The 13,052-nt window shown below is 41.1% G+C and overlaps 2 protein-coding genes across 2 annotated transcripts; one reads left to right on the top strand and one right to left on the bottom strand.

The window, feature by feature from the left end:
* Positions 1–7,838: 7,838 nt before the first annotated feature.
* Positions 7,839–9,608, bottom strand: N7479_003074 (DUF3176 domain-containing protein; the record flags this gene model as incomplete). The annotated part of the gene is made up of 2 exons (XM_057250771.1): positions 7,839–8,944; positions 9,008–9,608. 2 exons carry the CDS (start codon positions 9,606–9,608, stop codon positions 7,839–7,841), a joined length of 1,707 nt encoding a protein of 568 aa, XP_057110096.1.
* A 1,648-nt stretch (positions 9,609–11,256) lies between these two features.
* Positions 11,257–12,624, top strand: N7479_003075 (uncharacterized protein; the record flags this gene model as incomplete). The annotated part of the gene is made up of 3 exons (XM_057250772.1): positions 11,257–11,544; positions 11,623–12,394; positions 12,458–12,624. The coding sequence occupies 3 exons, from the start codon at positions 11,257–11,259 to the stop codon at positions 12,622–12,624; spliced, it is 1,227 nt and encodes a 408-aa protein (XP_057110097.1).
* Between the last annotated feature and the right edge of the window lie 428 nt (positions 12,625–13,052).

A 13,052-nucleotide genomic window follows, 5' to 3' on the forward strand; every position in this document is an offset into this window, starting at 1 on the left:
AACCCTAAACCCTAAACCTAAACCCTAAACCCTAAACCCTAAACCCTAAACCCTAAACCCTAAACCTGAACCCTAAACCTAAACCTAATAGGAGCTCACGGTAATTCCAGTCTCGGTCGATAAAGTACCCTGTGATTGCTATAAATACCTACTAAAAAGGCGATATCTAGTAGTCGAGGGTAATTGAGAGCTTCGTATCTTATAGTAAGGTAGCGAGAATTAAATATTGCTCCTCGTCGACCAATTTCTTAAGCCGGCGTTAAGCAGTATAAGGATAGAGTAAAGTGGGTTCAGCTAGAGCCTTTTGTACTATTCGAATTAAGGAAGTAAATTGCTTCCTCTTAAGTATCCGGAAAGGGAGGTTTAGACTAGTAAGATATTCAATCTGCTCTCTTTCCTATTTATTATTCGAGAATTTTAAGTTATAAGATAACTCCAGTGCCTAATATATAATATATTAGTTATCTTAAAGGGTATAATAATATAAGACTTACCGGTATATACTGTATAGTCTCCTTAATCGACTGTTATATAGCCTTGCTTTTACCACCCTTTTAGTATTTACCTAAGGCTAGATACCGCTTAAGTGTATTGGTACCGCTTTGCTTTGTACTTAGATAAGGCAATATAACCCTATACGTCCGATATATAACCAAAGGTTCGCCTATAATATAATATACTACCTAGTCGAAGTTCTCCTAGATATCTGATATATATTTTGTATCCTATCGTAGCCTTTATTGTATCTTAGTACTGCTGCCGCGTACTGTGGTACGCTACCACTCAATAAACTTTACTTTGGATACGTTATTTATCGCGTCGTAGAGGATAAACTGCTTTCTCCGATCGGGGCCGACGCGTTTGAGAGAGTAATTAAGAATAGCCGGTTAAGTGAACTCGGACTCTATCAGTGAGATAGAAGTCTGTTGGCTGTTGAAGAGACTGGGATTAATATTTAGATTAAGGTTAGGATCAAATATATCGGCGACGTAGGAGAGGTCTGGTTAGGAGCTCGGAGGAAGTGAAGAAGGCCCTGCGGTGTAGGCACTAGGTTGGGATATAGTTAATATAATATAAGGGATAATATAACGACTATAGGAGAGTAAGTGATCTGAACTTACAATAGGTAACTTACGACCGTGTGAAACGAGGATTACTAGTAAAAGGGGTGCTTTGTATAGATCTAATAGATCGTAAATTGAGTGTAGACCCACTATATATTATAAGCTGATTGGCTATAAGTGTCTTTATCTATAGGTATACCCGTGGGTATACCCGTGGGTACGCCTATAGGAATATACCTAAACGCCTATCTTAAGTTACAATCGAAGGATTTAAAACTCCCAGAATAATAATATAAGTCTTTGAGTGATATAATTGACAGAATTTAGTGATATAAGCTTATAAAATAAGAATTATACTAATTATCTTTCGATCTACCTATAAGAAATATACCAGAGTAAGAGATAAAGTAGAATCTATAAGTAGTATTTTACTTATAGAAAATGCTAGGTATATACCACTGACTTAAATATATATCTTTAAGCTGTTACAGTATGATTTGATAAGTTAATAAAAATACCATATAATATAATGTATTTCGATTAAAATTTTATTCCAATTCGTATTATATATATACTAGTTTCTTATATATATAGATATTTCAGTAAAATTTATAGATATTGTAGATTAAAACTGCTATTTTATATAGAGTTGGTAAAACAGGTGTAAATAACAGTTATTTATTATACAAAGTCAGCGAGTTATACGTCCATTTTGGGTGACTTTATACAATGGTGGGTATCGTGGGCATACCCGCCGTGGGTATACCCGTGGGCCTTGGGCGTTATAGACGGGTACTCGAAAATCCAAATAGCCCAAGGCTAGACTTCCGCAAAGCTCGAAAAGCCCGAAACCCGACCCGACCCGACCCTCAAAAGGGTCGGGTTTCGAGCCTAAGGTCAAAGCCCACAGCGAGTTTCGGGCTTTAGGCTTAGGCCCACAGCTCGAAGGGGGCCCCCCCCCCCCCCCCCCTACGACTAAACAGTGTAAATATACCAATTTCTCGTGACTGCACAAATAATACAGGAATTCCCAGTAATTTTGAGTATTTCGATTATATCGTTCACTTCAAATTCAATAAATCGTTGATTCGTTCACGTATATATCAATGTGTTATGATTAAATCCAGTGTAAACTAATAAGACTGATATATATCATCCTCTATATACTTCCTTTTCCTCCCTGATATACGTGGCTGAGTACTATAAATTGGCAATAGAGGATCGCTAGTATTATTATCACCAGTATTATTATTATCAATATCAATCAAACCCCCCGAGCTCTTAGGCTGTTCTTCTGTATCACTAATCTGTTCAAATTCAATATTATCAAGCTTATCGTCCTTTTCCTCTCTTAATACTTCGATCTTATTTAAAGAGAAGAATCGTTCAAGCTCTTTTGCCTTATATAATTTAAGGTTAAATCTTAAAGAACAAAGAAATAGTATCAACTCTTCAATAGTCTTAGACTTTATACGACCGCGGCGATAATAGTAAATATCGCGAGCAGTGGTAAATAATCGTTCTATATCTGCACCAGTTACTGGAATTGTAAGAATATCCCGCGTAAGCGAAGCAATCGCAGGAAAGCGACTATAGTTCTCTCGCTAAAAGGGCAGCGGCTCAGAATCAACAATATCTATATAGAATTAGTAACGAATATTTATCGAAATAAGATCAGAAGAAGAGTATAACTTACCACTATTAAGATACTAGGTTATCTCGTTACTAACCGGCTTCGCTTTAGGTTTCTTTAGGCGAAGTAGATTATAAAGAGCTGTGCTTAGCCTTAATCTAGGAGAGGAGACTAGTAGGCCTTAACTAGTAGTATAACGCTCTTAGTAAGGTAAGAGAGTATCTTAGAATAAGGCTCGATATTTATTACGCTATTCCTTCGTCCAATCATCGGAGAGAAAGAATTGGAACCTATTATCTAGCGCCAGTATAGTACTAATCGTATAAAGGTAATCACGATCATGATCTATCTGCGAATAGTACTTATTAAGCTTCAATCGGCCAGCCTTAAGGGAGGAAAGTATCTGTTATTTCTATAGGACACACTTTCGTTAAAGCTGCTTAATAGACTTCTTAAGGTGCTCAAATAATATATTGTAGATCTAGAATACTAGATATACAGTTATATCTCGAGTCTTTGAAAGCGTAAGAGTGTATTCGTAGAATGGCTTTGTAAGACAAAGAAGGTAATCGATCTAACGCTATTCGTCGTTGTTAAGTGCTATCTCCTCGCAGTTATAGTCTATACAGAATATACTAAGGAAATCACGGAGCCTCTTTACCCGGCGAAGTATAAGAAACGTTGAGTTCCACCTAGTCTTTATATCCTAAAGTAGTATAAGTGCCTGCTCTAAGGGCTGAAGACTGACAAAAGCTTCGCGACGTTGGGGACTAGCCCGGATATAAACAGTAAGATACCGTACCTTATTCAAAGTATAAGATATACTGCGATTTTTGCTTTAGGTATTTGCTTTCGCGAGTATTGATTAGCGATCAGACTATTTGGTCTCAGCAGTATCATTTAGAGGGACTGCTTTCAAGCGATTAAGAAGTTGGTTCAGACTCAATTAGATAATATATATAAGACAGGGTATTCGGATAATATAAATATCGCTCGACAATACCTATTGTAGCGAGTCAACAAGGGTCTTATTATTCGATATATTATCCGTGGTTAACCTAAACACACGATCCTGGATATTGTGATCAGTAAGTATCTCTAAGAGGACACCACTTAGATTAGCACTAGTATAAGCACCTTCGAGGGGTTTAAACCTAAGAAGTACCTCCCGGTAGGACCAATCAATATCAATAAAATAGCCAGTGATAGCTATAAATACTTGTCCGAATAGTGAAGTCTAGCAATCCAATACAATTGAAATTTTTATATCTACTGGAAGTAGTTTAAGTGTAGAGTGTTGACGTTCTTTCACACGAGTAGATAGTCGACGTCGAACTGTATCAGCAGAGGGGATAGATAGTAGGCTTAGGGCCGAGTGTGCTTGTGATATTATCCGTCGAAACGTTAGATATTCGATAAAGTGAAAGGGAAGTCGATTGATCGTAATAAACTGTAACAGATTGTCCTCCTAAGCTACCTCGGAGAATGGCTCTCGGATGGTATTTTCCTATTTTAATTATATTAGTGGTACGAACCGTACTAGAGGGATATCTATACTGTTAACTGAATAAACTTATCGAGTCGCCCTCGTTGCTGATCTCCACTTATAGCCCTTTTACAGATAGAAGTCCGAAGATACCTAGTTATAGTAGTTGTACTATAACGCGTATCCTTCCCGTTCGTATCTTTTTTGGCTGTATAAGGATACTTAAGGATCGCAGAGCAATACTTATATATAACCTTTGGGCTGCTATCGCTGCTATAGGCTACCTGGGTAAAGTGCTCCCAGATATATAAAAGATGATTTGAGTGCTATACAACCTTACCCTTTGATCTATAATCAGTTTGTAACCACCACTCTACCTATTCTTAGTGATTTATTCTATTATACAAGAAGTATAACCTTTTCCGATCGGGTCCGATACGTTCAAATCGTTTAAGCTGGGGGAGTAAGGGAGGGTCGTCTGGTCGAAGAAAAGCCGGTACGGAGACATTAAAAGTCTGTTGGCTTATCGATGGCGTAGCTGGATAATTAGAGGGTATAAGGTAGGATAAGTTATCGTAGTTACCTCCGAATTGGGATGATATAAACTCGGACTGCTGACTTTGGGATATCGCAGAGTTAATAAAACCTATAACTGTAAGGGCTTTTAAGAATCTATAAAGGAGTGTTGATACGTTATAAGAAGCTCGACTACCTAGAAGTGTTACTTAGCTAGTTAAATCAATAATCGATAGATCAAAATAGAGGGTGATAACAGTAATAGATAATTAGTTAAATTGTCTACAATAAGTGGGACCGGCTCGAAGAAAGCCTATAAAGCTCGAAAAAAGCCCACAAAGCTCGAAAAAGAGCCCGTAAAGCTCGAGAAAAGCTCGTAAAGCCCACTAATAACCCGTAAAAAGCCTATTCCCGGCCTATTCCTAGCTCGTTAGAAGTTGATTTTCCTCAAAATATTTCAACTGATTAGCTATGAGAAATTGTTAAATATAGGTAGCTTATCCAGAACCATTAGGACTAGCAATCTAAAATATTCCTAGAAATCATAAAGGTATAGACTTTCTTTTTATATAAAATTTGAATAAGTCAAGCCACTTATAATTGGTATTGATCTGAGATTGATACTCGACCATAAAGATATACATGGTTCCCAGTACAGAATATATATCTCAGTATATATTAACTTATAAGCGTAGAACATTTCTAACAAATTGATCTATATAGTTATAAAGCTTAGTTATTATGCTAATATATCAAAGATAAACATCTATTCACTAGAATTTCCAAATATTTCACCTTCCTGATTATGATAATAGAGTAGAATTCTATGTTTGAACCAAAATATGGGTAAAAGACTGTCATTTATTTGGGTGATTCAGCCATTTTATGAACGCCAAGACCATGGTTTATGCAATTTCGAGCCCAGGGGGGGGGCCCGACGAGCCCCCCCCTTCGAGCCGGGGTCCGGGTCGAGCCCAAAAAGTTCGACCCCCAGCTCGTTGAGGGTCGGGTTTCGAGCCCGGACCTTGGGCCCAAAGTTGGGCTTTACGGAAGTCTACCCAAGGCCCACCGTGGACGGGCCTTGGGCACCTCCTAGGTGCCCATGGACGGGCGATGTCGCAGTCTAGTCAGAGATAATAATATATATATCTACCCCCCCAGAAGGGCTTTTCTGACCGCGGTCAGAAATAATGACATAAACACCTACCTCCCAGAAGTGATTTTCCGACCGCGGTCAGAAAACATAATTCGGAGTATATATAATAAGAATAAGATATTTCTATTTACATTTATAGTTATCCCGTAATATATATATACTCCCCTCTACCACAAATATATATTTTCAACAGTCCACAGTCAATAAATACTTAAATTAATAGAACACCACTATACTATAATTAATGTGAATTTTTATCAGTAATCAATATAATACAAAGCCTATTAGCTTCAAATTCAGGGTAATTATATAAATTTTCCAACTTAATATTGTGATAATGTAGCAATATTTGATGAACAAACCAGAACAGCTGTAAAAAACAGTAATTTATTTGAATAACTTAGCATTGTTATGAACGCCAAGACCTATCTTTTATGCAAAAATGGGTTCAAATGGGTTATTATTGGGTTATTGGGTTTAACCCATTGGGTTTTGGGTTGGGTTGGGTTTTGGGTCGGAGACTCCGACCCAAAATGGGTTCTGCCGAAGTCTAATTGCGGATATCTTACGGATATTTTGTGGATATACTGTGGATATATTGTGGATATTTTGTGGATATCCACAAGATATCCGTAAGACCTCGAAACTCGTTAAGTCCGTATTTCGAGAACTTCTATCTCGGATTTCTCAAGTTCTAGTAGTCGGAACAAATTAAAAAAATAATCAGTAGATAGATAGGACTTTTAGCTTTTATTTAAGCCTAAAACTAAAAGAATTTATCTAATAATAACAGTTTTGATTTTCTATATTCTGTTTCCTACGAAGTTTATTATAGTTAACAGTAGGTAAATATATATTTCTACGTATAACTTACCACAAAATCGTCAATCTACGGCCACCTTTATAATATAACGTCGGACTAAGAAAACTATAAGACCACCTACAAATACTGTATAAGGAGACCTTCGATATATATCTATTTCCTAAAATTTCAAAGTGCCGACCGTCGATTTAAGGGGTTAGTTCTGTTAAGACTAAATATGCGTTTATTTCAGTGGTAAGGAAATATTGGTAAGCTGCATTAAGATCATATAATAGGCTATAAGGGGGAAAGTAAGCGAGAGTTATGCTAGTGCGGATATCCTTGGATATCCGCATTGCGGATATAAGGATCGATCTGATATCCATTGGAGCGGATATGCCGCAGTCTAATTTTATCTGATTACTTTGCAGATTTATGTAGCCGAAAGAGGAAATTCTTGGCAAAATTATACTAGCATGGGACCATATGGGAGTCCTATAAGTCCTATGGGAGTCCCATGGGACTACCAGGGTTATGGGACCAGAATTTTTTTAGTCCCATGGGAGTAGATGGGACCAGGATATGGGACCAAAATTTTTTTAGTCCCATGGGAGTTGTCAAGGCCTAGTGAAATACGTTAAATTGTACCCGGAAGCCGATACAGAAATACAGAGAGTTGAAACCCATTCATTGGACCCCCCTATTTTACAATACCACTTGCTCCAACAGGGTTCCCATTAGCTAAAGGGGGGTCCCATTAGCCATGGGGGGGGTCGCATTAGCCATGGGGGGGGGGTCCCTGTATCAATCCCCTATTTCTAAACCCTAAACCTATATAAAAAAGTTAGATTGCTACAAACTTGAAGTGAGAATGTTAATACACCTATAAAAAACAGTATTTTATCTGCTGAGTTAGCATTTTTGTGCAACCAAAATAGGAAATGCTTGGCAAAAATATATATGCTATAGGACTATATGGGAGTCCTATCACTCCCATAGGACTCCCATGGGACCACTATAGTAATGGGACCAAAATTTTGGCTAGTCCCATGGGAGTGATGGGACCAGGATATGGGACCAAAATTTTTCTAGTCCCATGGGAGTTGGCAAGGTCTACAACTAGGTGTGTGCAAATAGGATTCTCCTTCTTATGACTTATTTCTACTACCTTACACTGAACACTATTGCAGCTGTACCTCAGCCTTCTCGGCCTCATCCTGGATCTCGTTAATATCCCTGCCCGTAGTTTCCAGTAGCCCAAGCCGTTCCTCATACTGGCAGGCCAGCACAGCAAGCGTCGAGGACTTCCACAGTGGAACACGGCGGCTCTCGCGATTGCTAAAAATACTCAAGATAGCGAACAAAATAGCGAATACTTCAGTCACGATCGGAACAATAAAGTACCCCCAGCGGATAGAAACAAATGGCTCGCTCTGAACTACCTCTCCATATGCAGACTGGGTATTTGGACCATACCGTAGATAGTCAGTCATAGCAATCGCCATTTTGTGAAACCGGGCGCTAATATCCACATCGCCAGATAGAGCAGCGGCGACACCGAGGTTCGGGTTGATAAAGTTCCCTGAGACCCACTCGGTAACTATTGACGTGGACTCGAAAAAGGTTTCCACTGCGGTAAGACTAGAATATCCCATTTCAAGTGCAGGAATATGGATATCACTACTTGTCGACTGATTAGTGTATATGCGCTTGAATTTAATGTCTTTTGTTCCGGTCTCGATCGTCCAGGGATTCTTCACGCCGAAATCGACCTCCCTCCTACTTGCAAAGGAGAAATCACTACCATTTGCTTTAGCACCTGTGTACTCATAGGCCGTGATGAAGAGAGAACAGTCGGTGATGTTGATGTCATGCATCAGAAAATTGCTGTCAGGTGTCGATCTATAAATTGCGAATCGCGTGATTTCGGGAAAGGTATCTGGGAATGCATTCGATGATGATATTGACGATATTGATGTGTTTACCAATAGTGACGATGCATTCAGGTAATATGTTGTCCCCAAATCGCTGAACCAAAAGCGAGTTGCAAGGTCAATTCCGCCTGGTGTTGTCATGTTGCATTGTTGTGAGGAATATTCGCTGCCCTCACAGGTTGCCGTTTGCAATGTTTCCTGGGTGACATTCCTACACTCAGACTTGAACCCAAGTGATATATATGATTCAGTCCAACGACATGCCCCGGGGCAGTGGAAAGGTTCTGCAGTGTTGATGCCATAAATGCCCTGAATGATGGTAGACTGCATATGGGGATCCTGCGGGGTGCTCTCTAGTCAGAAGCATGTTAGCTGCACTTGTTGTTTCGGGTGTGGATAGTGTTCACCGTGCTTACCGATGTCAGAGTTGAACGTGTCAATATTTAGTATGCTCCGTGTGTAATTATGCGCATATCCGAAGGTGACAGTGTTGGCAGAAGAGATGATATCTCGCTGCTCAATCAGAACCACCTGTTGTGCGAATGGCGAGAAAGCAAGTCGCAGGATCGTGATAAATGCGCCGATGGTGGCAAGATTCCACTTGACGGTGGTAAGCAGAAGAATAGATCCGCCAACACCACGACTCGCTCCATCGAATTTTTCCAAGTCCGCAAGTTTGCGAGGCCCGTTCCTGAAGTGAAGCCATTTTGACTGTGCAATAAATGTGCTTACCCCATGCATCAACGCCGTAGTGTATGCCGTTGTCAGGATGGAAATTGTTGCGTTGAGAGAGACGCGGCCGCGCCAGGCAGAGAGAGGCTTGTTGTCCATATACCAGAAGATCAAGGCAATGCCAATGAGGACGCCCAAAGCCAGAATCGAACTAATCGATTCCAAAAGCCATTCTCTGTGGGAATACGCTGGATGCCGCTTATACTCAGTGGTGGTCGCGCCTACTTCAAAAACATGGTTCAACTCATCTGGGTGAGCTTTCTGGTTACTGTCGACTTCGGCCATGGTGACAGCCTGTGGCTATGGATCTGCAATTTGAATTTGGTTTGATGGATGAAGTCAACATGAAGATGGTTAAAAGAAAGATAAGAAAATGCGACCAAATACGGAACGTCACCAAACGGTGGTCAAGGCTAACTTCTGGCTTTGACATGTTTGTTTTGATTTTGTGACAAAAATCTACCTTTAGGCTGTTTGGCTCTTTGAAGACAATTGGTCTGATTTCTGTACGTTAGCCCTTCTGATGGGGCCTGCTAGGATTCAATTCCTTCGCAGTGGTCTGTCCGCAAGCTTCGGCGATTGGCAACTGCGAGTCGCACCTGAGACTCTCACTTGAAAAGGGGAAACTGGACCCAAATGCCAAGAAATCCGTTGTACCCATGTCTATATCGGGGTAGACAGTTCACCTCCTATTGGTAGCGGGAAAGTTTGTGCTGACAGCACAAACACTGGGAAATTTTAGACCGTCAGCTCCTCGTATTGCCCCACCCACGCCCGTAACGCTAGAGGTCGTAGCGCAGTCTTCCCTCTCTTTGACTTCAGTTGGGATCATTGGGTCATCCTATCAGCTATGGCATATATACACTTGTAAGGGGCCAAATGGCCGCGTTGGAGTCATCTGAGCCGTCAGCTTCAACAATTTCGATTATTATCCACGGAGTATTGCAGCACTTTGTGTGACGTCGTTTATACTTCCTATTAGCCAGTCAGTGAAGTCCGAAATGCATCTGCTAAGTCGAGAGACATTTCCTTCTCCGATTCGATAAATCACACCTTCATTTCGTTGGTAAAGCAAACGAAGTGAGGCAATCTCCTTGTATATGATGTTAAGAGAATAGCCCTACTTCCCGTTATTTCGTCATTTCGCGTCCGACTTTGTCCACTTGTATAATCTTTCTATAGAATTGAGACTGCAGTTGACATTTCTTCCTGAGGTTTAAGTGGATACTTCAGGTGCTTATGTCTCAGGTACAAAAGTATGTCGTCGAAGGAGGACTGGGGTCAATATGATGCGGAGCCTCCACAGGATACATACGGAAACGCGTGGTCAACTAACTTGAAACCAGACCTACGCCAGAACGGAGTATGTGGGTTTTAACATAATTAAACCCAGAATTGGGATATCCAATCTGTCAATGCGAACCTTACAACATCGAAGTGACAAGCCCTGGAGGTCGACGAACACTACTCCGTACTCCGTACATACATGTATAGAGTATAATTGGGCCCGGGCCGTTAGTTATCTACGTCGCAAAGTTATCTAAGCCCCAGCCCTCGTATTATCCTTGTATGAAAATCAATTTATACTTTCCTGAGGTTCGTTTCTAATCCATTATGCAATGTGACTATCCTAGTTCGGGTTATATCATTGAGGATGGCCAAATGACGTTGAAGCCTGCAGATGAAGCGTCGGCCCTAGAGGTAAAGAACCCTGTTCTCTTGCCAAGCGAGTCGACTCAGCCCTGCTTGTTTTGTTGTTTAGCTGTATATCGGATTTCTTGGCGAAAATGCTGGATTTAAGCCGCTTTTGCTCGCCGTTGAGCATTTCAACGAAAAGTGTGCCCATGTCTAGAAAATGATCAAATCATCTCCATAAAGTCACATTTGAGGTTCACTATTTACTAGGGAACTCTTTAGATCTCCACAAGCGACCATGTTACCCCTTCTCCATTACATGCTGGCGTACGCCATGCTGTATTTACAGGGTGCTACAGCACTTCCACAGGGAATCACCCCATCCGAAGTCTCGAGCGTAACATCGGCTACACCCACAGGAAATTTCGTTATGGAGAATGAAAGAACCTGCGAGTTTGATACGATGAGCGATTTCTTCGATTACACCAACAGGAATGGTCTAAACATCACAGTAGAGGTCCAGAATTGTCAGAATCTGTGCTTGCTTACCTATGGGGTGGGAAACCCTGATCTTTCTGGCATCGGTGTAAGTTTGCAAACGCAATTTATCTCTAATTTCTCCACAAACTTCATAGCTGATTGATTGTGCCTCGTTCTAATCCAGATGATGTATGCATATAGCATACAAACTGGCCTCACAATCCTCGTGGGTCCTGTTTATCGTATAGTTTACCTCACCTTAGCGCCAGTGAGCGCCTTTGTCCGAGACATAAAAGACGTTCAAACGAACTTCTTCTCCTCTAATGGCTTCTTCGTCGGTTCCTCCGCCATAGCCACGCTCGCAAACCTGTCACAGAGCCCATCCACGTTTGAGATCGCCGAGATGCAGGCCATGGCCTTCCTCCAAGTCAACAGCATCCTTGTAACCTTCTTCTGTCTGGTCGTGGCGCAGCCAATGTCGCGCTGGGCCGCACGAGTACTACTCTATTTTGCAGTGTTTGTTCTCGTGATAGTTGCCCTAGGCAAGAGCAATCTGGATGGTGACAGCAAGGAAAACTGGAGACTTGCCTCTGATGGCTGCGCACACAGCTCAACAGACTACAGCGTTATCAACCCCATCCCGTATCCATCATGGACCGTCGCTATCTTTGCCGTCGCGGGTACATTTGCGTTCTGGCTACAATCCCTCAAGGAAAAATTCCAGGCAGACAAATTACACAGGTCACTTTTCAGGTTCTTGATGCTATTTTGGGTGTTGTTGACTGGACTCTTGACTGCGGGCATGGTAGTCGGCCTGACGATGATGTGGCGACAACGAAGGCATCTGCGAAGCTTAGCAAGAGACCAATTTGAGGATGATCAGTGGGGTTTCGGGCAGATCGCTGCCTTGACAATATGGGCGCCGATACCGGTTGAATTGCTCTATATTCTAAATGGTGAGGAGCTCGTCATACTTACTGGTGGTATTCCATCACGCTGACATGTGCACTTTGCTACAGACCTCGCCCAACGCAAGTCTGAAAGATGGAATCGTTTGAACCAGACCATTAGCGTTTTCTTTTCTCCGAAATCTTTGCAGGAAGACCAAGCTACATCCAGTTCCAACTTGCAACCTGAAATTGTTGAACTACGCTCTAAGGGAACAGATCTAGAGCGAAGGGTTTGATTTTAGGAGGAAAGAAACGATGTACACATGTATATATATAAAGGTTCGGGGCTAAAGAACTAGCGGGTGGCATACCTAGTGTCACAATTAGGAATTCAGGGATCAATACAACAGAAATGAAATATAAGGGCAGAAATGGAAGAACTGATTGAAGCTAGCAAACAAACGGTGAGAATGGAAAGGCTTGAATTCAAAATATAGGTATTGTGAGAACCACAAAGGAGGACTTAGTAAAGTAAATAATCGTAGCTAGATTATTAACACTACGCTGTAGAAACTTAAAGACCTGTTTTCCCGGTATTCTAGTGACTTCATGCGTCTTATTCAAGAGCGCTTTATGTATAAATAGTCGATTTTCTATTCCGATGGGCGATCCGCTATTTCGCGAAGCCAGGCAGCTATACATTTAACACGGATGCAGCCTTGAG

The sequence above is a fragment of the Penicillium vulpinum genome (assembly GCF_028829585.1).
Source record: "Penicillium vulpinum strain IBT 29486 chromosome Unknown utg000002l_segment0_segment0, whole genome shotgun sequence".
Taxonomy (NCBI): Eukaryota; Fungi; Ascomycota; class Eurotiomycetes; order Eurotiales; family Aspergillaceae; genus Penicillium; species Penicillium vulpinum.